The sequence below is a fragment of the Phacochoerus africanus genome, chromosome 5 (assembly GCF_016906955.1).
Source record: "Phacochoerus africanus isolate WHEZ1 chromosome 5, ROS_Pafr_v1, whole genome shotgun sequence".
Classification (NCBI taxonomy): Eukaryota; Metazoa; Chordata; class Mammalia; order Artiodactyla; family Suidae; genus Phacochoerus; species Phacochoerus africanus.
Genome location: NC_062548.1, coordinates 32,570,965 through 32,595,763, shown reverse-complemented (window position 1 = coordinate 32,595,763; position 24,799 = coordinate 32,570,965). Strand labels below are relative to the sequence as shown.

The following is a 24,799-nucleotide window of genomic DNA, read 5'->3' as shown; positions in this document are numbered from 1 at the left end:
CTGCTGCCCAGAGATGTGTAACTCTTTCCCTGGCAGGATCTCAGACTCTGTTTTAATAGCCAATCAATTAACTCTGGATCCGGATGAAAGGGAGGGCTGAAATCTCCCAACCCACATCCTTGCCCATCACTCAATTCTTATGATTATTATTTGGCTTTTTAAGGCCACACCTGCAGCATATGGCAGTTCCCAGGCTAGGGGTCAAATCGGAGCTGTAGCCACTGGCCTGGCCACAGCCACAGCAGCGTGAGATCCAAGCTGTGTCTGCGACCTACACCACAGCTCACGGCAATGCAGGATCCTTAACCCACTGAGCAAGGCCAGGGATTGAACCTGCATCCTCATGGATGCAAGTCAGATGCGTTTCTGCTGAGCCACGATGGGAACTCCCTTCACACACATTTAAAAAAAGCTTTTATTGTAGTTGATTTACAATGTTCTGTCAGTTTCTCCTGTACAGCGAAGCAACCCAGTTATACATCTACATACATTCTTTTTCTCATATTATCTTCTATCATGTTCTATCCCAAGTGATTGGATATGGTTCCCTGTGCTGTACATCAAGACCTCATTGCTCATCCATTCTAAATGTCATAGTTTGCATCTACTAAGCCCAGACTCCTCGTCCATCCCACTTCCTCCCCCTCCCTGTTGGCAGCCACACATCTGTTCTCCATGTCTGGCCCATCACTTACTTTTCATCTTCTCCTTGGCTCCAGCGATCAGATAGTAAAAGATGTGGAATGTCCTCTCCTCTCTCGCTTGGCGAATTGCACGTGATTTTTCTAGCAGATCTGGTTTGGGAGGAGTTAAGAATTCCAGGGACACCACGTGTGTCTTCCTCTGGCAGGTGTACGACCTCCCTCCCCAATCCCTGTCACACGAGCTCCTGGAGGGGAAATCTCAGGACCCTGGAGAGCTCTGAGGCGCAGTCAAGCCATCCACGCCCGATCTGCATGGGTTGACCTTCCAGCTCACTGATCCAATGTGAGACCACTGGGGGCATCTGGTGGGCCCCAGTATTGGAGAGAAGTGAGGGGAACAGGGTGGAGCGGGGGCACATAAAAAGACAGACGCCAAAGGACTCCAGGATGAAAGACTCATGGGAGGAGCATGAAGAGATGTTTCCCCAACGACCATCACCAACTTCTCTTTTGTAGAGTGAACTGTCTTTAGAGATTACAGAGTAAAAATAATTACGCCCTCTGTGATCTATTAATCCTTGTGCTAAATGTTTGAGGTGCATGGCCCCATGTAAACCTCACAAGCTATCCTAGGAATGAAGTGCTGTTATTCTTTGCAGTTTCCATATAGGGAAACTGAGGCTCAGGGAAGGTCGGGCAAGGCTCATTTCCCAAGAGCACAGAGCCAGGAAGCAGCAAGGCCAAGTGTCTGTGGGGGCCCCAAACACCCCAGCCCAGGGGCTGGGCTTCATGGAGCTGGGTACCAGCCCCAGCTGGCTGACTGACCTTGACCCAGCTGACCAGCCAACTAGCCTCAGGATACTGTAAACGTGCCCCACTAATTAATTTAAGGAGGGCTGTTCTGCCATGGGGAGGGTGTGCAGACCATGGGGGTCAGGGATGCTGGGAAGGCACACAGGGGGCTGGACTGTTGTACCAGGTGTATTTCCCACATGTAAGAGCCAGACTCTATTTGGGAGTTCCCACTGTGGTTCAGTGGCAACTAACCCGACTAGTATCCATGAGGACCCAGCAGGTTCAATCCCTGGCCTGGCTCAGTGGGCTGGGGATCCAGTGATGCCATGAGCTGTGGAACAGGCTCAAGACATGTTTCAGATCCTGTGTTGCTGTGGCTGTGGCTGAGGCTGGCAGCTTCAGCTCTGATTCAGCCCCTAGCCTGGGAACGTCCATAGGCCGTGAGTGTGGCCCTAAAAAAAAAAAGAAAAAAGAAAAAAATAGAAAAAGAACGATTACTTCTTCTCTGTGTTCCCGAATCCACAGGATTAGACTGTGTCCGCCTTTGCTCTGTCATGTCAGGTCCTATAGACTAACTTCCCCGCTTGAGGCCACATTTCTTGGTTCTTTCCGTATGCTGCACCCACGCCATATGAAATTTCCGAGGCCAGGGATGGAATCCGAGCTGGAGCTGTGACCTATGCCACAGCCGCAGCAAATCTAGATCCTTAACCCACTGCACTGGACCAGGAATGATTAACCAGTGCCTCCCGAGAGACAAGCCAAATCATTAAACCGCTGTACCACAGCAGGAACTCCAAGGCCACAAACCCACAACGGCAATTCCAGAATCCAGAAACTTTTGAAAACCAGAATGCAGCTGGGGGCACTGCCCGTTCCAAGCCCACGCAGGATTATTCATGATCTCTTTATCTCTGGCAGAGAACTCTGGTGTGTTTTGCTGTCTTATTTAATCCCAACCCAGCTCTGGGAGGTGGGGATGGTGCCTGGTCAGGTGACCCCAGCCATGGCCTGAGATGCTAAGTGGTCCCTGGTGGGCTGGTGGAATCCTGATGTCTCTGGGAAAGTTCTATTTCCACGGATGTCCTATCTATGGGCTGGAGCTGTGCTCTTCCTAAGAAGGACCCAGGGGTCTTGGATTTGGCCTTGGCCCCAGGCTCCAGAAGGATGAAGCGAGATCTCACCTTAGCCGACACTCAACTGGCCCTTACTCTGTCATGACAGAGTACCTATGAGGCAGGTACTATTATCATCTCCATTTCACTGATGAGGCACAGAGAGGTTGAGTAACTGGCCCAGGATCACTCAGCTAGGAAGAGGTCCACCAGAGTCAAATGCAGACTGCTTGGGGTCCCCAAAACCCTGGGGACCCCCCACCCCACTACAAGGCTTGCTGTTAAGGGAAAACCACCCCAGGGGAGATTTGTCCTGGACAGCACCCAAGGGCCTGGGGAGCAAGGGGTGGCTCTCGTGGCTTTCTCGGGCAGGAGGCTGATGGGGCCAGGGATGAGGGGGAGCCCCATGTGACCCAGGCTCAGCAAAGGATACATGTCTCAATGTTGGCTCCCACGATGTAACCCGTGACGTCAAAGTTGATGCGGATGAATTTGCCCTGCCAACGGGAAAACACAGTTCACCAGAGTGTCAGTGGCCGGGGGTGGGGGGGGTCCCCCCAGCCTCAGCCCCACCCCCTACGCTGCAGGCAAGTGGGGAGGGAGAAGTCAGGGAGCACTCAGGGGAAAAAGGAAAAACCCGAGAGACACTGGGAACTATGTCTGGTCACTTATGATGCAGCATGATAATGTGAGAAAAAATCGTGTGTACATGTATGTGTGACTGGGCCACCATGCTGTACTGTAGAAAATTGACAGAACACTGTAAACCAGCCATAATGGAAAAAAATAAAAATTATTATATAAAAAGAAAAAAGAAAGAAAAACCAGAGGGAGGTTCTCACAAACACTCAAGAGTCTCCCAGGTCAGCATCTCCTGAGCGGGGGTGACTGAGGATCTTACAACTACAGGGGAACTTAGCAAGTTCACAAATCAATTTCACTTGTTCTTGCAATGACACCCACTCCACCATAACTTTCCCCATTCTGTTTTTTTTTTTTAATTTTTTTCTTTTTACAGCCACATCTGTGGCATTTGGAACTTCCCGGGCCAGGGGTCGAATTGGAGTGGCAGCTGCCAGCCTACACCACAGCCACAGCAACATGGGATCCAAGCACGTCTTCAACCTATGCCATAGCTTACGGTCATGTGGGATTCCTAATCCACTGAGTGAGGCCAGGGCTTGAATCCACATCCTCACGGACACTATGTTAGGTTCTTAACCCTCTGAGCCAAAATAGGGACTCCACTCTCCCCATTTTAAAGGTGGGAACACTGAGGCTGGGAGAGCTAGTGGGACCGCCCAATGGGACAGAGCTTCTAAGAGACAGAGCCATGCATAGAAGGCATGTTTTGCCACACCCAGTGGCTGAAGGGCCCCTTCCCACCCCTCGACCCCCACCTAGAAACATGCTGTGCCTCCAGGACCCATCCGGCTCAAGTTCATCCAGCTGCAAAGTAAACCTCTTCTTTGGGGCATCAGAAATAGTGAGGCCAGGGACCCACACTAGCCAAGCAGGACCTGCACAGGGGGATCTGCAGGCAGGTTGGGGCCACACCCTCAGCCCTGGGTCCGATCAGATCCCTCCACCTACGGAGGAGGTCAATCCACCTGCCCTCTGCCTCAGCAGAACCACAAAGCCAAGGACAGCCCCTTCCCTACCTTTTTCATAGTGCACAAAGCGTTGTATCCTTAACGCCACTCCTTCCCACCCGTGACAGACTTGGAAGGAGGCACCAACCCCTGGGCTTGCTCTGGCCTTGACCCAACCCTCACTGTTTCTCCATCAAAAAGTAAGATGGGGGAGCTCCCGCTGTGGCTAAGCAGGTAACGAACCTGGCTGGTATCCACAAGGACACGGGTTCCATCCCTAGCTTTGCTCAGCAGGTTAAATGATCCGGCATTGGCAAGAACTGTGGTGTAGGTTGCAGATGTGGCTTGGATCTAACATTGCTGTGGCTGTGGCATAGGCTGGCAGCTGCAGTCCGATTCAACCCCTAGCCTGGGAAATTCCGTATGCTGCAGGTATGGCCCTAAAAAAGCAAGCAAGCAAACAAACAAACAAACAAAAAACCCCAAACAAACAAACAAACAAAAACCCCCCAAAAAGTAAGAGGGTTAGAATGATTTGGGACAATGAAGGTCATTGCCATGGCAACAGAGGACCCTGCTGGTCCTGGCTGTCATCCCCCTCTCCCTTCCAAGAAGGCGTGGGACACCAGTGAGCAAGGGACATTAGAGCGGTTAACCTTGAATCTGCTCCCATTTACTGACAGGCTAGAAACTAGTCACTGGGTTGCAACACATAAATGCAGTGCTTCTCAGATGAGGCAGCTCATCCACCACGAGGATTTTGGAAATACAGGGGAGGGACTGTCAGGTCGTCACATGATGGTGGCAGCTACTACTCTTGTGGACAGTGGCCAAGGATGCTGGGCATCCTGCAATGACCAGGAGAGTCCTGGACACCAAGCATCAGCCACATCCCCATGACTTTCAAATGTCCCCTATGATATTCATGGAGGTGAAAAGCCTGTTTGTAATTGGCTCAGCTCAGACCCTAATGGTGTTATAGGTAAAAAATCCTCAAAAAATGTTCAGTGTTGTAAGAGAAGAGTGTCACATCCTTGTAACCCCAGAGCAAAGTGTCCTTTTGTTCAGAACTTTCCTAAGAAGACAGCAGCATTCTGGAAAACCCCATCTGTGGCCTCAGTCCCCAGCACCCCCCCTTGTCTCAGTCTGCACTTGTCACTGTTGAGGTCCCAGTGATTCAGGATATAAATGCAGGTATCTGACTAGTTCATTGCTGTGGTCTGGCCTGAGCAGTAACAGGCTGAAATGCACATCTTTTTCATTTCACGGCTGTGCCTGAGGCATGTGGAAGGTCCCGGGCCAGGAGCTGAATGGGAGCTGCAGCAGCAACCTATACCACAGCCACAGCAACAGCATTGCTGGATCCTTAACCCACTGAGTGAGGCCAGGGATCGAACCTACGTCCTCACAGAGACAACACTGGGTCCTTAACCCATTGAGCCACAACAGGAACTCCTAAAATGCACATCTTAATTATAAATTGTTTTGTTTGATTTCTCCTTCATACTATAGCAAGAGCACTGGGCTAGGTTTGTAAAATCCAGCAAGTGTGGTAGGTGATGTTATCTGTGACTTTAATTTCAGGAAAGGAAAGGGGACACTGGATAATTATTTAAGAAGTAGGTCTTGGGGTTGACAGGGCTGGGGCCCAAATGTGAATGTGCAGGACCCAGGAATGCACCCCTCCCCCCAGCAGCTCTGCGCGGGTGGAGCAGAGGTTTCCACAAAGAGTTTTTCACAGGAGGTAGTTCCCACTGTGACTCAGTGGTAATGAACCCTACTAGTATCTGTGAGGATGTGGGTTCGGTCCCTTGTCTCGCTCAGTGGATTAAGGATCCGTTGTTGCCGTGAGCTGAAGTGTAGGGTGCAGATGTGGCTCAGACCTGGCATTGCTGTGGCTGTGGCATAGGCCAGCAGCTGCAGCTCCAATTCAACCCCTAGCCTGGGAACTTCCATAGCCGCGGGCACAGCCCTAAAAAGAAAAAAAAAGTTTTCCACAGGGAACCCTATGGTGATGGACAGTTCAGAGGGGTACCCACAAATCAGCAGGGCCCCCCTCACAACTGGAATGCAGATTCAGTCTTTTATCCAAATGTCCTCATGAAAGCATTTTTCTGACTCTTCTATGGAGGCCTCCACTTCTTTTGCACCACAAAATAATTTGTGCCTGTGTCATCAACCACCCACTTTCAGGGCTCTCCTGCTCCCTGTTGGGCTCAGGTGAGAATGCAGAGGCCCTGGGAACCTGCGGGTTCTATGTGGGAACCAGATCACAAGCTTTGTGAAGGCTGGAACCATGTCTCAATTGTTCACTGTGATCCTAAGAGCCTAGTTTAGGGTCTGGTATACAGTAGGTGCTTAATAAAAATTAACTGAGCAAATGAAAACAAAGAGAATAACATGTAAAAATGCCTGCCAGAATGATTATATACAGTAGGTGCTTAATAAATGTTTGCTGAAAGTTGCATGTGCCTGGCACATAGTAGGTGCTCAATGTGTATTTGCTGATTAAATGAATGAGTATTGGCTATGTGTCTAGCACCTACCAGGTGCTCAGTAGCTATTCACTGAATGAATTACAAATGTTAAATGTCGAACAGGAAGCTTAGTATACAGCAGATGCTCAATGAATGTTTGTTGAATGAACAGTGAACGAATGATTGAGGGAGGGAGTGGCCAGAGCACTTGCAGAGCTGTAAGGTCAACACAGGACTGAAGATATAGAGCAAAATGCTGTTGCGATGCACACTTCCAGCCCTTCACCACAGATGTCCCCGGTGTGTATGTGTGCATGCACACGCCCACACCCACGCGCGCACACACACGCACACACACACTGCATTTCTCAGGCAGGAGGCGACATCTGGGAACCCAAGCCTTTTCAGAAAATCCGCATGGCTTTCCTACTTACAAATCGTGAGGAGTTGTCATTCTTGACCGTTTTGGCATTCCCAAAAGCCTCCAGAATGGGGTTTGCTTGTAGAAGCTGCTTTTCCAGCTCACCCTAAAATTCATTCACATTTAGTTATTGGAGAAAGTGATGCAGGCACTGACAGTTCTGCCCCGGATGGATGTTGTCACAAAACTCTGCCCTTAATCCACAGGTCCTCGCCTATCCTTCTCACCTGCCCACTCTGAGACCCCACTGTTAATGTACAGATTTACTCGAGGATTCCAGAAGAGAAACCACTGTCTGAGCTCTCTTGCAGCCGACACATCTGTTCCCTAGGAAGACCACTGTTTTCTAGGTAGGACCACACTGTATAACACAAGGGTTGTTATCATTCATATCATTGTGAATGGTACTCCATGGAGTTGTGCAATGCACAACTTGCCCTGCTGTATACAGCAGTCCTGCTGCTGCTTATGTTTGACAAGCAACCTTCTTCAAGCTAAACCACACCACCCTTTTTCTGATGTTTGTAGTGCAATTTGTGAAAGTTGTAATTTTTCCTTTCTCAGGACCAGTTTTCTGCAATCATCTAGGGAAGACAATAAGAAATGTGCAAAACCCATCGGGAATACACTGAACCGCCTGCAGAACAAAGCTTCCAAGCAGGTTGCCTGAGCTCCATTCATCAGGTTAAATGCAGCTGAGACCGTACACAGCCCACCAGCTCCCTCTGAGGGGGCTTCTGCACACAAACGCGGTCACGTGATTATTCCTGGCAGGAAATGGCCAACGAGGTAAATCATGCTGGGAAAGCAATGAGCTGCTCTGCCTAGCCCCACAACACGGCAGCTGCAGACTGGCTCAGCGGCTCTCCCACCCAGCTCCTCCTCCAGGCAGCCCCTCGGGATTGTTGCACTCTGAGGATTTTTTTTCCCCTGTTCTCTCTGCTGATACCCTTGTCCTCTTTTCTTGGGTAGCTGGGCTGGGCTAAAAAAAAGCTGGAAAAGTTCTAGAAGGGAATGCAAGGCTTTCTCCCTGCCCCCCTGTACACCAGGAGGACATCGTGGGCGGCTGTCCCTTAAAGGAACAGAATGGAAGCTACTGCTTATTTATGTGTTACTTATTCATATGCCCTCCTCCTTCATGGCTCTCAAAGAAGATAAGGGTCATGAAAGCAATGAGAGTAATGGGCTTTCCTTGACTAGGAGGGGGCAGACTCAAGGGGTCACTTCTATCAACACAAACTTGGGGTCCACATAGCCCCAGCAAAAAGTTCCCATTCAAGAATGGGAGTTCCAGATGGTGGGGTCAAAAGGACAGCTTTCAGCATGGAGATCTGGTCCAAACCAGTCATTTTAAGGATGAGGAGACAGTGGCCCAGAGACGTTAAGTGACTTGGCCAAGGTCACACAGGATCAGACTCCCAAATAAGAAGCCTGATTCTCCTTCTGATCCACCTACGACACTGCTGCCCAGATCTAACTAAGATGGACGGAGTGTGATCCAAGGCACACACTTGACCTGAGGGTCTCTTCCAGGCTGGGACCTGATTGCTAGCCACCCCGCTCCACCAAGCTCTGCGTTAGAGATGAGTTTACAAAGGCAGAGATTCGAGCAGAGCCTGGTTGTGTGTTGCATAGCTGGGGCCTTACCGTGCCTCCAAAGCTAGTGCATCGTGAACCCTGAGACTCCTGTTTCTGGAGCCTTGGGTCAAGCAAACAGCATGCAAAGACAGACACGCACTGCACACGCATGCACGGACACACACTGGTGCACAGGGGAAGAGGGCTTGGGGTGGGGGAGGGGAGGAATTTAGGGATGATGGCAGGGAGGGGGGAGGGAGGCATGCCACAGCAGTGCCATTAACTGACTGTCAATCAAGCCGGGGCAGCTTTAGGGCCAGAAGGTCCTAAAAGGCTCAACCAGATAGGACAGGCATCTCTAGGGTCAGGGGTACAGGTGGTAGGCGCATGGGCGGGAAGGGTGGGGGGGTTCATTCTGAACTGGGGAAATCCATTCCAGGTCAGGGTGACAACCCTGGGGATTCCAATAGGAGTCCTGCAGGTGGCCAACATGCCCCCACACCCTGCGCTGGCATCGGACACCTGCTGGCCGGTATTTGGGTGTGTTTGTAGGTTCGGGTTGTGAAACTCGGGGCATCTACTCATTCTACCACCAGCTACAGGACTCAGTGGGTGCAACTGGAGCATGCACATCTAAACACACTCCGTGCCTCCCATACACACCAGGAAAACACCCTCAGTTACTCACGTAGGCAAAAGATGGGCCTTGCTGTGGTTGAACAATACAGTATAAAACAAACGTCAGTGTCATTTCATTCACACGTTTACATCGGGGTCTGGAGAATATATGGGTTCAGTCCCCACCCCCACCCCCCAGACAGCCTGGATTTTCAAAGATTCTCCAACCAGGAAAGCAGCAGTTTTTCTTGGATGCAATCTCTGTTCTTCGAGTCAACTTGCTTTCTTTTCTCACTTCTTAGAGATTAGACATTTCAAAGTTTTTTTTCTTTCTTTTTTTTTTCTTTTTGAGGCCACATAGGAGCATATGGAAGTTCCCAGGCTAGAGGTCCCATCGGAGCTGCAGCTGCCGGCCTACACCACAGCCACAGCAGTGTGGGATCTGAGCCGCATCTACGACCTATGCTGCAGCTTGTGGCATGAGGCCAGGGATGGAACTCGAATCTTCATGGACACTATGTTGGGTCCTTAACCTACTGAGCCACAATGGGAACACCTCAAAAGTTTTTTAATTGCTGGGGCCAGGATGCACTCTTTCAAACTGTTATCCCATGAGATGCTGAGCTATATTCTCAAGTGCAGTGAAAAACATATCTGACACGTGGCAGTGAAAAACATACTTGATAAAGATCAGTCATTATTATTAAGTATTCTTATTTCTTTTTCCTGTTCTAGGAAAAAGAAGGGTGGCAGGAAGCAGTGTTTAACTGCCATGTAGACTTTTGGGCTCCTGGTTCCTCTAAACCCTGCCAGAGATGGTTTGAAAATGCTGGACCTCGGGTATCCTGCCTTGGTTTGAGGATGAAGGTTCCCCAAGCTACAACCCTGCCCACCCCAGATCTCCCAGGACCTCCAGATAACCTGGTCTCTGTGACGGCTCTGGTGTTGTCTCTGAGCCCCAGGAGCAGGATCCAGAATGGCCAGAACTGGTGACACCCCAGGCCTTCTTCAGGCCTTTACTCTGCCATCCCTGCCTCCGGCCCCAAACCTTCAGATCGAGGTGCTGGCAGGTCCTTCAAGCAGCCCCCATTGCTTGTCCCCTCCTCTGGGACAGATGAGGCAGGGCTAAGGCGGAGGAGGAAGAGAGGGATGGACCCCACGAGGATGATTCTAGAAACCTGCTCTTCTTTTCCTTCTGAGCCCTTAATCAAACTGTCATTGAGGATTGATTGGTATGACTATTTGATAACTCTCTCTTTCCCAAGTGTCTGGAAGCTCAGACTAGAATGACAGCCTCTCGCATTGCTGGACCCCATGCTGGCAGTGCCCGGCACACAGCAGATGCTCAACCAAGGGCACTGGACCAAAGACCGTATGCTGAGTGACCCCAAAGTTCCCATGCCCTAGGGTCCCCATTGGTTTGCCTCGACACTAGGGAACTTGTAGAGATTCAGCTCAAGCCACGGATCTCAGTCAGGGGTGACTGTGCCCCCACCCCCAGCCCCCCAGCACCACCACCCGTGTCCAGAGACATTCTTGGTTGTCATAACTGCAGGGGAGGGGTTGCTATCAAGCATCCAGCAGGGAGAGGCCAGGGATGCTGCTACACATTTTCCAAAGCAGAAGACACCCTCACAACAGAACCGCCCAGGCCAGAATGACACTGGCGCTGCCATTGACAAGCCTGAGTGTCAATCGAGACTCCTCCCCGCTGGAGGGGTAGGGGTGCAGGGAGGGGGTGTCTCCCCTTTCCCAAAACGACACAAGTAGACCCCCCCGCGGGGAAATGATGATCCTGGCTGAGGTGAGGAATCACCCGGCCCCAAACGGGCCCACCCGGGAGGAGAGAGACCCCTCTGGTGAGCAGCTGGGGGAGGGGCAGGGGACCCCAGGCCGAGTCCCGGCCTTCTCTGCGGCGCGGTTTCTACGCAGAGGCCCGATTGCTGAGTCGTGGCCTCGGGAGGGGACCTGCCACTCACCGTGATGCTCGTGTCCTTCTTGCCCTTGTGGGAGGAGGCCACCATGGCCAGATACTGGATGACTTTCTTGGTGTTTTCCGTTTTCCCGGCTCCAGACTCGCCTCTGAAAGACATTGGCAAAGGGACCCATGGGAAATACCCTCGCACAGATGTTCTGTGGGCATCTGTCCACATCGCCACGCCCTCCGCCAAGTGGGGAAATGGAGGCGGGGGGGGGGGGGGGAGAGCGGGTAGGAGGAGACTTGCCCAAGGTCACATCGCAGCAGAGACCTGGGCTGGGCCTCAAACTCTGCCCCAGGAGCTTCATCTACTCCCCTGGAGAGGATGCGGGAAAGGATGTAGGGGGAAAGAGGAAAAGAGAAAACCCGAGTTTTCCTACCAAGGTGCAAACTTTTGGGAATGGTCTACTTTAAAAAAAAAATAATTCCCTTTTCAGAGCAATTTTAGATTCACAGCAAAATTGAACAGAAGGACAGAGTTCCTATATCCCTCTGCCCCTCGCCCTGCACAGCCTCTCCCCCATCAACACCCCCCTCCCCCAGGGTACATTTACTGCATAGATAAACCCACAGTGATGCCTCATTATCACCCAAAGTCCACTGTGTACATTAAGGTTCCGTCTTGGTGTTGGACATTCTATGCGTTTTGACAGCTATATAATATGTATCCACAATTACAGTATCTACAGGACACTGTTATTGCCCCTCATCTATTTTAAAGACATCATTAGCCTCGTCAGACATCAGAAATCAGGCAAGAGGCTGCCTTCCAGGAAGGACATAAGCACCTCTCAGAGTACCAGGATCTGAAGTAAAAGTTTTGGAAGCTCCCTTTGCAAAAAAGAAGAAGGAAAGGAGAAGGAGGAGGAGGAGGAGGGGGAGAATGGGGAGGGGGGAAGAAGGAGGGAGAGGAGGAGGAGGAGGACCAGTCATCCCATCAGACGCCAGGCAGACATGAACCTCATCATTCTCTGGAGAACCCCACTCTAATGGTCAGGAGGCCAGCTAATGATCTCAGTAAAGTATGAAAGGATAAACCTGGCTGAAGTAATTCATGCTCAAGTGTAAATGACTAATATATTTAGATCAGCAGGGCATTTTGTCTTATCAAAAGAGTACTCCTAGAATATGATTAGGGGATTTTTTTTTTTTTAAACCAAAATGGCCTTCTTAAACCAGCTACTTCTCGAGGCCACTGGAGATCAGAGGTGGGAAAATTGTTTCATCAAGGCCTCTGACTTCCACTATTCTTAGTGAAAGGAAAAGATGAACTCACATCTTTCCTCCCTTCTCATCCTCTCCTCTGATTTTTTTTTTCCTTCCTTTGCCGAGACTCTCACTTGCTGAGCTCACTGACTATTCTGAAACATGAGAAGTAATTTTTTTTTAAATCTGAATTTGTCCACCCCAAGGTCAGTTCAAGGTTCTCTACGCTGAACCAGTGCTGCCAGCATTAGTGCAGTGCTTGCCCTTTTTCCTAATTAGGAAATAAGGAAATTAACTTGCTCTGCCAAGGGCCCGTTAATAATTTTGGTCATGGTTAAATGAAAGAGAGAAAGAGAGAGAGAGGGAGAAAGAGAGAGGAAAAAAGGAAGAAAGAAACAGGGAGGGAGGGGGAGGGGGAGGGAGGAAGGAGGGAGGGGAGAGAGAGGAGGGGGGAGAGAGGAGGGAGGGGGGAGGGAGGAGAGAGATGGGAGGGGGGAGGGAGAGGAAGAAACACGTGCCCTGAATTGTCAGACCCAGTCTCACAGACCGCCACCCAGAAATCAAGGGTCTGGCGATGCCCAGGAGGGCTGAAACATGTCACCATGGCCTCAGGCTAACACTGTCCTCTCCCCATTCCATGGCCTTTATTCCCAGTGGTCATGTGATTTCATGTGGCCTCAGAGGTCCTTTGTGACATGGGAGCCAGGGAGGCATTATCCTCATTTCCTTGAAAAGGAAACTGGAATCCCCCCGCCCCCATCACCAATTTTTTTTTTTTTTAATTTTAAGGAGAGACTTTCCAGCAGGTGGAGGATTTGCGCTCATTGTTCTGTATGTATTATCTCCTTTACCTCCCCCCCCACAACCCCCGTCCCAAAGGACATCACTTTCGTGTTGTTACAGAAGAGGCGCTTTGGGTCAGAGTGGGGAAGCAACTTGCCCTGGTTCACATAGCGAGGCAAGGGCACACTCAGCATTGAAATCAGGATTCTTTCTATGACACTTGGCCGAGTCATTCCATGACACAGGCCCAAGGAAGGGGTTTGCTAAGGTCAGAGGAAGGGGATGGGGAAAAGAATTGATATTTGTGGAAGATCTATGCTATGGTCTTGGATTCACAAATCTTTCTATTTAATATAACAACCTGGAGTTCCCGTGGTGGCGCAGCAGAAATGAATCCGACTAGGAACCATGAGGTTGAGGGTTCGATCCCTGGCCTCGCTCAGCGGGTTAAGAATCTTGTGTTGCCGTGAGCTGTGGTGTAGGTTGTAGATGCGGTTCAGATCCTGAGTTGCTGTGGCTGTGGTATAGGCCAGCAGCTGCAGCTCCAATTCAACCCCTAGCCTGGGAACCTCCATATGCCATGGGTGTGGCCCTAAAAAGACAAACAAAACAAAACAAAAAACACAAAACACCTACTGAAGGAGTCCTCGATCATCCCCATAACCCACCTGGGGACAGAGGCTCAGAGAGGTTCGGTAAAGGGCTCTGAGTCACAACTGCTCCTGTCATCCCACAGAGAGGAAATGGAGAAGTGAGATCTGAACTCAGGTCTGCATGATCCCAGAGCCATATTCTGTCTCCTGCCCTTTTATTTTTACAAGCGAGAAAAGGGGATGAAGGCAGTAAGACAGAGTGAAGCCCTGACCCTTCTCCATCAAGGAGTTCTCTCATATATTCTGGGAGCCTTCACTTGCTTTAATAGGCTCTTAAATGTGACCAGGAACCCATGAACCAAACCATTGAGTCATTCACACCTTAGTATGAATGACTTCAATCAGGCTAATGTCAGAACATCTCCCCAAATGAAAGGGGTCAGGTTCCGATTGGAGCAAGAGGAAGGGGAGAATTCTGAGTGTGGAAACCACCTAATGGGCTGGTCCTGAGCCCATTGAAAGCCAAGAAGAGAGTCAGGACAGCAGCGTCCACGACATCCCCCCGTCACTACTGCCCCTTCTCTTCTCCCACAATGATTTCCTCACTTTGCACCTCTGCCTTCAGCCTCTCCCACCTCCTCCCTTTCACAACAAAGACCCCGGCATGACCGTGACCATGGCCCTGGTCTTCCACCTTGCAAGGGTGGGGGAGTGGGACACAAACTCTGGGAATCTGCTTCTCCCCATGTGGCTGCTTGGCTCCATAGTTCCCAAGTTTTATTGATAAAAATAAATTGTTCCTGGGAGGTTCTGCCAAAGACAACAACTCGACCTCCAGGCTCATGGGCGTCTGAAGATTGATGTGCTCAGCGCTGCTTCAGAAACATTAATGTCTTTGCTTCTCTGACCCCTGGACTCTGGGGATGAAGAGGTCTTCCTGGTCTGAGCACCCTAAACCTCTGTCCTGTTTCTTGGGGGACTTGGTCCCAGCTCCCTCATCCTGGAGAAGGACCTGGACTCATGACCATATATGGTCTCCTGGCCTTGTAATTACCCCACTGCCAAGTCTTTTTAATCAGTCCAGCCCCGGTGGCTGGAAAGAATGACCCACTGGCTGTTTAACCCCTCAGCCCCCAGCCGGACTGGCTTCTGGGGTGTGTGACCTATGGATGGGGACAGCCCTGAGGAGGCCCTTGTGCTTGATTTAATGCTCTGATATTATGAAATTTTTTTTTTGTCGTTTTGCCATTTTCTTGGGCCACTCCAGCGGCATATGGAGATTCCCAGGCTAGGGGTCTAATTGGAGCTGTAGCCACTGGCCTATGCCAGAGCCACAGCAACGAGGGATCTGAGCTGCGTCTGTAACCTACACCACAGCTCACGGCAACACCAGATCCTTAACCCACTGAGCAAGGCCAGGAACCGAACCTGCAACCTCATGGTTCTTAGTCGGATTCGTTAACCACTGAGCCACGAAGCGAACTCCTGACATTACGATCTTGAAATCCTTAATAATTTTTTAACAAGAGGCTCAACTTTTTCATATTGCATAATTTTACAAATCATGTAGTTGGTCCTAGGTCCTAGGGTGGAATACCATTTCCAAGTCCATTTCAACCTACAGTCGGCCCTTGGCAGCAAAGCTAAATTTTCTCTGACTCTCAGGGCTCTTCAGTCCCTGGTCTTCTTGTGACTACCACTATTGCAGTCAGCAAAATTGTCTAGCAATTTTTGCTGTCCAACTCCTACACATCCTGCAAAGCCCAGTTAAGCCCTGCCTCTTTTTTTTTTTTTTGCCTCTATTTTGAATACTGCCTCTAGCTCTCCAGGCAAAAGAAGTGCCTCTTTCCCCTGAAGCATCAATAAGCAGAATAGCAAAATGGGCTCCAGGGTCAGACTGTCTGAGTTCAAATCCCTGCTCTGCCAATAGGTGACTATGGGCAAGTCTTTATTTTCATATCTCAGTTTTCTTATCTAAAAAATGGGTATAATAAAAGCACATACATGATTATTATGAGGATTAAATAAGTGACCATAAAAAAACATTTAGAGCAATGCCAAGTACACAAAAATATTAGTTAGTGCTACTTTTACAACCATTTCTCCCTTAATGTTCATATATTCTGCTTATACCATTATCTTCAATTTTCTATCATTAAAATACAAATTATATTTTTCCATTGTTTAAACCAGGAATCAGCAAACCATTTCTGTAAAGGGCCAGATAGTAAATATTTTAGGCTTGGTGAGACCTGCATCCTGTGTCCTAAGTACTCAGCTCTGTCTTTGTAGCACAAAAGCAAGTGTGTCAACAAATAGGTGTGTTTATGTGCCAATAAAATAAAAGAACAGAGAGGGGTCAGTTTTGGCCCACTGCTCAGAGTTGGTTGGCCTTTGGTTACATCATTCCAGTGCTTTTCTGTCCATTTTTTTTTTTTGGCCACACCCACGGTGTGTGGAAGTTTTTGGGCCAGGGATCAAACCTGAGTCACACCAGTGACACGCCAAGTCCTTAACCACTACCTCAACAGGGAACTCCTCCTGTCCATTTTGCCTTTTGCTATTTTTTTAGGGATGCACTTGCAGCATATGGAAGTTCCCAGGCTAGGGGTCTATTTGGAGCTGTAGTCACCGCCCTACACCACAGCCACAGCAACGCCAGATCCGTAACCCACTGAGCAAGGCCAGGGATTGAACTTGTGTCCTCATGGATAGTAGTTGGATTTGTGAGCACTGAACCACAACAGGAACTCCCTGTATCACTGATTTTTTTTTTGTCTTTTTGTCTTTTCCAGGGCTGCACTCTTGGCATAAGGAGGTTCCCAGGCTAGGGGTCTAATCGGAGCTGTAGCTGCCTGCCTACGTCACAGCCATAGCAACACCAGATCCGAGCCACGTCTGTGACCTACACCACAGCTCATGGCAATTCCGGATCCTTAACTAACTGAGCGAGGCCAAGGATCGAACTCGCAACCTAATGGTTCCTAGTCAGATGCGTTAACCACTGAGCTATGATGGGAACTCCCACTGATTCTTGATTGTTCATAGTCAAGCATCAAATGTCAATTTCCCATTGCAGAAGTAGAGAATTTAGCTCCCATTCAACCCTCTCCTCTTTCCCCATAGAAGCAATGTGGTCACATATAGTATTTCTGGCTGGATCAACACCCAGGGTTGTGGCTGCGATGAAGAAACTGAGGCTCAGACAGGTTCAGTGGCTTCCTGTAGGCGTCATGAGACTATGACAGAGCTGAGACCAGGACTCTGTTTTTTTCTGCCTAGCACACCAGCCACCTCCTGGCCTGCCCTGGAGCTAAAATGACATTGTGTCGATTTGCCCAGGGCTTCCGAGTATTGTCACAGCATCACTTAGGAGCCAAAGGGACCCTAATGCCCACCCCCATCACTTTACTTCCTCAGCCAAGAGAGTCAGCTGTGTGAGGACCCCAATCTCTGGGTGGGCTCATTTCCAGCCCAGGCTTCCCCCCCCCCAGCCCAGGCTCCCCACAAGCCACAAAGAGGGTGAGGGGCTCTTGTTAACCATTGTGGCCACCAGGTAACCTCAGAAGACTTTCTACCATGGCACCTGCCCCGACCGGTCAGCATCTAGGGGATGAGCCAGGCACCCTCCCTGCAAAATGTGCATCAGAATCTCCAGGAGCCTCCAGTCCTCCCTGACCCATGCTTCTCAGCCCTTCTGAGCTCCCAGTGGGCTGCAGGGGAGCTGCACCTTGGCCCCCTCCCTCTGCTGGTGGAGACTCAGCTCCCAGAACCACTCCCCCAGCCTCCACCTGCAGAGCCCTCTCTCCACCCCAGAGCAGGTGTGTGTGCATAGCTCGGAGTTAGCTACCTTTGCAGCGCCCCTGGCGTAGATGACCCATAGCAAGTATTTCAATCACTGCCAGTTTGCTGATGGGCCCAACAGCTCCACAAACACCCAAGACGCTAGATAAAAAAACATGGCCTTTCCCTCCTACACTGTTGGAATGTAAGTTGATAGAACCCCTATGGAAAACAGTACGGAGGTTCTTTAGAAAATTAAAAATAGAACTACCATATGATCTGGCAATCCCACTCTTGGGTATTTATCCAGATAAAACTATAATCCCAAAAAGATACATGCACCCCTATGTTCATAGCAGCACTATTCACAATAGCCAAGACATGGAAGCCACCTAAATGTCCATTGACAGAAGAATGGATTAAAAAGATGTGATATAGGGAGTTCCCGTCGTGGCGCAGTGGTTAACGAATCCAACTAGGAACCATGAGGTTGCGGGTTCGGTCCCTGTCCTTGCTCAGTGGGTTAACGATCTGGCGTTGCTGTGAGCTGTGGTGTAGGTTGCAGACGCGGCTCGGATCCCGCGTTGCTGTGGCTCTGGCATAGGCCGGTGGCTCCAGCTCCGATTCGACCCCTAGCCTGGGAACCTCCATATGCCGTGGGAGCGGCCCAAGAAATAGCAACAACAACAACAACAACAACAACAACAACAACAAAAGACAAAAAGACAAAAAAAAAAAAAGATGTGATACATATATACAATGGAATACTACTCGGCCATAAAAAAGAATGAAATGATGCCACTTGCAGCAACATGGATGCAACAGAGATTGTCATACTAAGTGAAGTAAGTCAGACAGAGAAAGACAAAAGCCATATTATATCACTTATATGTGGAATCTAAAACATGGCACAAATTGGAGTTCCCATCATAGCTCAGCAGTAACCAACCCAACTAGTACCTGTGAGGATGTGGCTTTGATCCCTGGCCTTACTCAGTGGGTTAAGGATCTGGTGCTGCCATGAGACATAACGTAAGGTGCAGATGCAACTCGGAGCCCGAGTTGCTATGGCTGTGGTGAAGGCTGGCAGCTGTAGCTCTGATTCAACCCCTAGCCTGGGAACCTCCATATGCCACAAGGGTAGCCCTAAAAAGACAAAAAATAAAATAAAATAAGGCACAAATGAATCTATACACAGAACAGAAACAGTCTCAAAGAACAGATTTGTAGTTGCCAAGCAGGAGAGGGGAGTGGGGAGGATGGACTGGGAGTTTGGGTTAGTAGATGCAAACTATTACATTTAGAATGGATAAGCAATGAGGTCCTGCTGTATAACAGGGAACTATACCAATCTTCTGAGATAAACCATAATGGGAAGGACTGTTTTTAAAAAAGAATGTGTATGTATTTATAACTGAGTCATTTGCTGTTCAACAGAAATTAGCACAACGTTGTAAATCACCTACACTTTAATTTTAAAAAATAAATAACTGAAACTGAAAAAATAAAAATACAGTGACTTAACAAAACAAAAACAAAAACAACCCCCCCACCCAAAACCCACAAAATCCACAGGTTTCCCCAGCTCTACCCCAGGCCGTTGAGTTAAGGCCTTGCTCGGTGGGTTAAGGATCTGCCACTGCCGTAAGCCGTGGTGTAGGTAGCAGATGTGGCTCGGATCCAGCGTTGCTGTGGCTCTGGTGTAGGGCAGCCCAGCAGCTGTAGCTGTGATTAGACCACTAGCCTGGGAACTTCCGTATGCCATGAGTGAGGCCCTAAAAAGCAAACAACAAAACAAAACAAAACAACAACAACAACAAAGCCTCTGAAGGTGAAGCCAAGCCATCGATCTCTCTAACTAATTGCCCAGCAACTGATATGCAGCCTTGTTTGGGGAGGGAGGTCTAGCAGAGCCCACACCAGAGGTATCTGAGATGGTTTTAGGCAGTACACAGTCCAGCAAGCAAGGCTCAGCAGAACTCTGGCTGATACGAACCATGGCCACTGCATCAGGGCACCAGCTCACCATCACAAGCACCCATTCTGTGCCAATGCCATGCTCAGTATTGCCCACCCCCCACATGGCCCCTTCAATTCTCCCAACAACCCTGGGAGGCAGGCACCACCTATATCCCCATTCTACAGATGAGGAGACTGAGGCTTTCAGGCTTAACCAACGGACCCGAGAACAAACTGCTGGCATGCGGCACAGCGAGAAAGCAAACCTCAATCTGTGCTTCCATGGCCTCGTCAGCTAACCATAGTTCCTGCTCTTCTGAGAAAAAGGGCCCCCCTCTGTATGGCCTTGTGTTATCAAAAACACCTTGAAGGAGTTTCCACTGTGGCTCAGTGGGTTAAGAACCCGACCAGTATCCATGAGGATGTGGTTTTGATATCTGGCTTTGCTCAGTGGGTTAAGGATCCCGTGTTGCTGTGGCTGTGGTGTCGGCCGGCAGCTGTTGCTCAAATCTGACCCCTAGCCTGGGAATTTCCATGTGCCATGGGTGCAGCTGTAAAAAGGAAACGAAATAAAGCAAAACAAAAAACACCTTGAAAAATCCCACAAGCCTTTACCAGAAAGCATCTCTGTTCTTTTTCAGAAACGGAGTGGGAGGGATAAGAGCAGGTGGGGCGGAAGGAGGAGCCCTGGATGAAAGCAAGGGCCAGTCATGGGTCAGCGTCCCAGGCCAAGGGTCAGTGCTGGCCCCAGGGGAGAGTGACAGAGGCAGCTGTTGGCCAGAGTCACCTCCCTGGAGGGGAGAACCGCCCCACACCAGCATCTACTGTCACTGAGTCACAGCAACCGATGTAGCTCCCAAGCCCGCCAGGCTCTGAGGCCATCAGTACTTGTCCCCAGGTGCCACTCTGACCTGCTTGAATGATCAGAAAGATCTCCGCCACTGCTTGTCCACACACTCACGTCAGCCTGCAAGGCCCTGCGGGACGGTGTCCCCAACGGACCACAACCTCCCACCCTGGCCCCAGCCCCTTGGACCGGCTCTGTCCCTCAAACACGAGGGGTTCCCAGCTCAGGGCCTTTGCCCCCCATGTTCCCCTGCCTGAACCTTCCCCCAGGGTCCCCCCGGGCTGGCTCCCTCTCATCACTCGGGTCTCAGCTCATACCCTGTCAATGGCTGAGGCTCTTTTCCTCCAAACGGATGCGCTAAACACAAACGATACCAGCCACTCCCCAGTCCAGGCTGTCCAGAGTCCAGGGCAAGGCAGGGCATGGTGGGGCTGTGGCCAGCTCATCAGGGAAGGAACGAGTGAGGGCTGGGCCTCCCAGTGGCCTCAAGAAACGTAGTGCCAGGTTCTCACTGTTGACAAAAACTTGCTGTGACCTCTCTGATTTCCTCCTCTAGAAAACTGAGGGGACGGGACTTGAGCAGTGGGTTCTTGTGTCTGCTTTGTCAGGACACACATGCTGGTCATAACATATGAGGGTTTAGCTAACAGGGCTTGGTTCTTAGTTAGAGATGTAGCTTAGTCATGTATACGAGTTTGCGTGTGTGTATACTGTATACTATATATATACTATAGTAATATACATATATACTCTAGTGCATGTACACACATATGCTATATATATGATAGTGTATGTACATATATACTCTAGTGTGTGTATACTATAATGTCTGTATACACATATACTGTAGTGTGTATATAACAAAGTGTATGTATACATGTACATGATACATATGCTACAGTGTATATATATTATATACACATATATACACATACATACACATACACACAGATAAGTGTTGACTTAATCCTCACAACAACCCTATGAATTAAGTACTATCATCATCTTCATTTCCGCACTTTATAGCGAGAATGTGGGGCCATGGAGATGTTAAATTCTGTACATGAAGCTACAAGCTAGTAAGGAGAGTCTGGCAACAGTGAACCTACATTTTCCCCATATATATTCATGCACATTAGGTGCCAGTGTTTAAAAATCGGATAGTTCACATAAAAACCTAGATTTCTAGCCTCTGTGGAAATGCAGGCGCGTCTGGCAACAGGGGGCCTGCATTTTCCCACGGCAATGTGGACTGGAGAACACTAGCAGCCATCCCCTTGGATTCTCTGGTTCGCCACACTCCCTACCATTCCCTACGGTGTCACACTTAGTCCTTTTCACACATGAACAGGACTTGGTTGGCTTCAATTGGCCCCTGAGTTTGTACCATCAGTCCTCGATGTCCTGTAATCACTCTTTTCAGACAGAGGACTTTTGCTGGGGGACACAGTCTGGCCAAACTGATCTCTCAGTTCCTCAAACAGAACATGCTCTCTCCGACCTCCGGACCTTTGCATATGCTATAAATGCTTCCCCGCTTTTCTTTATCTCTGCTGAAATATCCCTTTTGGGAGAAATCTTTCCTATTCTCTCCATTTACAGCCCCTTTGATTTACACATTCTCCTAGTGCCTTACATGCTTTTTAAAATGTGTATTATCAGTACTCATTTTTGAAAAGGTAGAACCTTCACAGGATCAAAGAGTACATTCTAGGAGTTAAAAAGGGAAATAGAGAAATGTGTGGTTATTGTTCTAGTGGCCATCTTTCTCTTGAGAAGAGAGGTTGTGTTTAGTTTTGGTTCATTCCTACTCGCCAAGTACTCATTGGGGCGACTGACCCATTCGGTGTGTTGAATGACGAGTGAGGACAGGAGTGGGTGAAGGGATTAAGCAGGAAGGAGGGCGTTTTCAATTCCCATTGCTGCTGGAGCAAATTACACAAACAGCGGCTTGAAGCAATACAAATTGATTATCTGATGGTTCTGGAGGGCAGAAGTCAGACACAGATCAAACTGGGCTAAAACCAAGGTGTCAGCAGGGTTGTGTTTCTTGCCAGGTGCACTAGGGGAGGGTCTGTTTCCTTGCCTTTCCCACCTTCTAGAAGCTGTTCTCATCCTTGGCTTCCTCCATCTTCAAAGCCAGCAATGGTGGGTGAAGTTCTCCTCACACTGCATCTCCCTCTGCCTCCCTTTACCACTTGTAAGGACCACCTGGATAACCTAGGATCCCCTCCCTGGCCCAAGGTCAACCGATTAGCAATCTCAATGCCATGGCAACCTTCATTCCCCTCCCCCACCTCACCTGACACATTCACAGATTCTGGTGATTAGAAGGTGGAGGTTTCCGGGGGACCATTACAGGCGGACGTCATTTTATTACACTTCACAGATACTGTGGGTTTTTTTTTGTAAGTTTGTGGCAACACCATGTCAAGCATTTTCCCAATGCATTGGCTCTCTTTGCATCTCTGTGTCACATTTTGGTAATTCTCTCAAGATTTCAAACTTTTCCATTTTTATATTTGTCATGATATATCTGTGATCAGTGCTCTTTTTTTTTTTTTTTTCTTTTTCAGCCACACCTGCAGCATCTGGAAGTTTCCAGGCCAGGGATTATATCTGAGCCACAGCTTTGACCTACACCACAGCTGCAGTACTGCCAGATCCTTAACCCATTGCACCACAGCGGGAACTCTGATCAGTGATATTTAATGTTACTATTACAAGATTATAACTCCTTGAAGGCTCAGATCATAGCAGTTTTAGCAAGAGGTATTTTGAAATGAAGGAATTAAAGAAAAAATAAGGAGTTTTTGTGTACTCTTTTGTAGACATAATGCTATTGCACACTTAGTAGACTACAGCACAGTGTCAACCTAACTTTTCTTTTTTTTTTTCTTTTTATGGCCACACTTGCTGCATATGGACATTCCTGGGCTAGGGGTTGCTAGTTGGGAAATTTGAAGGTGATCGTCTAACACAAGCCAAGATTTCCTCACCAACAGAGATGGTATCAGCCTTCCCAGAGCTGTTATGGAATAAGAAGCAGTTCTCTCCGAAAATATTTAGTTCAGGGCCCAGCACACAGTCAGTGCTCAATAAATGCTGATTTTTAAAAGGGGGGGCATTGTACAACTATAAATGTAATAAATTCATTGAGTAATAAAAACTAGCTAATATAATTAAATTATTACTAACTATGATAAAAAAGAAATAGTGTATTGGATTATAACGTAATAAAAATTAGCTAATATAATTAAATTACTACTAATCATGATAAAAAATGTGTTGGATTATTACTCAAAGACTAAAATAAGTACCTCTGAGTCCACACTAATCTCAATAAATGATTACTTGAATAAATAAATATATGGAGAGTAAACAAATTGTCCATGCAAAAGAATTCCAAATAACTTGTGTTAAAAAAAAAATAATAAAAAGGGAGGGGGGCAGAACAAGATGCACCGGGTATCATGGGTAGTTTAGGGGTGTGCCAGCCTCAGCATGAGAACATTTGTTCCACGAATATTTCGGGAGCACTTACTCTGTGCCAGGTACAGGGACAGGGTGGGGTGCATGAAAGAGCCATCAAGTCAAAGAGCCCTGCTCTCACGGATCTTTTTCTTTAAGAGGTTGGATCATGACGCCAGAAAAACAGAAGAAAAAGCAGCTCCACTTACGTGCACAGAATGGACTGGTCCTCCCGATCTGAGAAAGAAAAAAAAGAGCCATGAGTTAGATAGCTCTGAGTGGGGGCCTGGATGTAGGGCTCCTGGGCCTCCCATTTAAGCTCCCACACAGCTGGCCCCACTAGGGGTGACAGAATACAGACTTTGTTTTGTTTTTTTCTCTTTTTTACAGCCGTACCTGCGGCATATGGAAGTTCCCAGGCTAGGGGTTGAATTGGAACTGCAGCTGCTGGCCAAGCCACAGCCACAGCAAGGCAGGATCTGAGCTGCATTTGCAACTTACACCAGAGCTAGATCCTTAAGCCACTGATCAAAGCCAAATCCTCCTGGATACTAGTTGGGTTCTTCATCCACTGAGCCACAGAAACTCCACAACACAGACTTTGAATCCAGACAGACTAGGGTTCCACTTGGCTACTCCCCAGCTCTGTGGCCTTGGGCAAATATTCTTAACCTCTCCTTGTGTCAGTTTCTTTATCTGGAATATAGGGTCATGGATATCTTTGGTTTGAAAATCCAGTATCCATTCCTTCTTCTGGGAAGAGGGTCCTACATTCCTTAAGGAGATGTGTTCCCTGCCACCTTGTACAGTCCTGGTGGTGGGACTGAGTCACGAGCTCTCCCAGCCAAGAAGCAATGTGTCCCAGGGTATGTCAGTCAGAGTCCCTGAGCTAAAACTCCGAGCTGGATCAAGGATGGAGAAGCACAGCAGGTGGGCAGT

The 24,799-nt window shown here is 48.9% G+C and overlaps 1 protein-coding gene across 3 annotated transcripts in view; it reads right to left on the bottom strand.

The window, feature by feature from the left end:
* MYH11 (myosin heavy chain 11) overlaps positions 1–24,799 on the bottom strand; it is a 142,004-nt gene that overhangs the window by 60,194 nt on the left and 57,011 nt on the right. For 2 of the 3 annotated variants that reach the window (XM_047780437.1, XM_047780439.1), the window contains exons 4-9: positions 24,070–24,097; positions 11,220–11,322; positions 9,311–9,331; positions 7,058–7,150; positions 2,988–3,051; positions 696–794 (exon numbers count right to left, since the gene is read on the bottom strand). In XM_047780437.1, coding sequence (XP_047636393.1) covers positions 696–794; positions 2,988–3,051; positions 7,058–7,150; positions 9,311–9,331; positions 11,220–11,322; positions 24,070–24,097 — 408 coding nt within the window. The remainder of the gene's footprint in view (positions 1–695; positions 795–2,987; positions 3,052–7,057; positions 7,151–9,310; positions 9,332–11,219; positions 11,323–24,069; positions 24,098–24,799) is intronic. The other variant, XM_047780438.1, reaches the window with a different exon arrangement.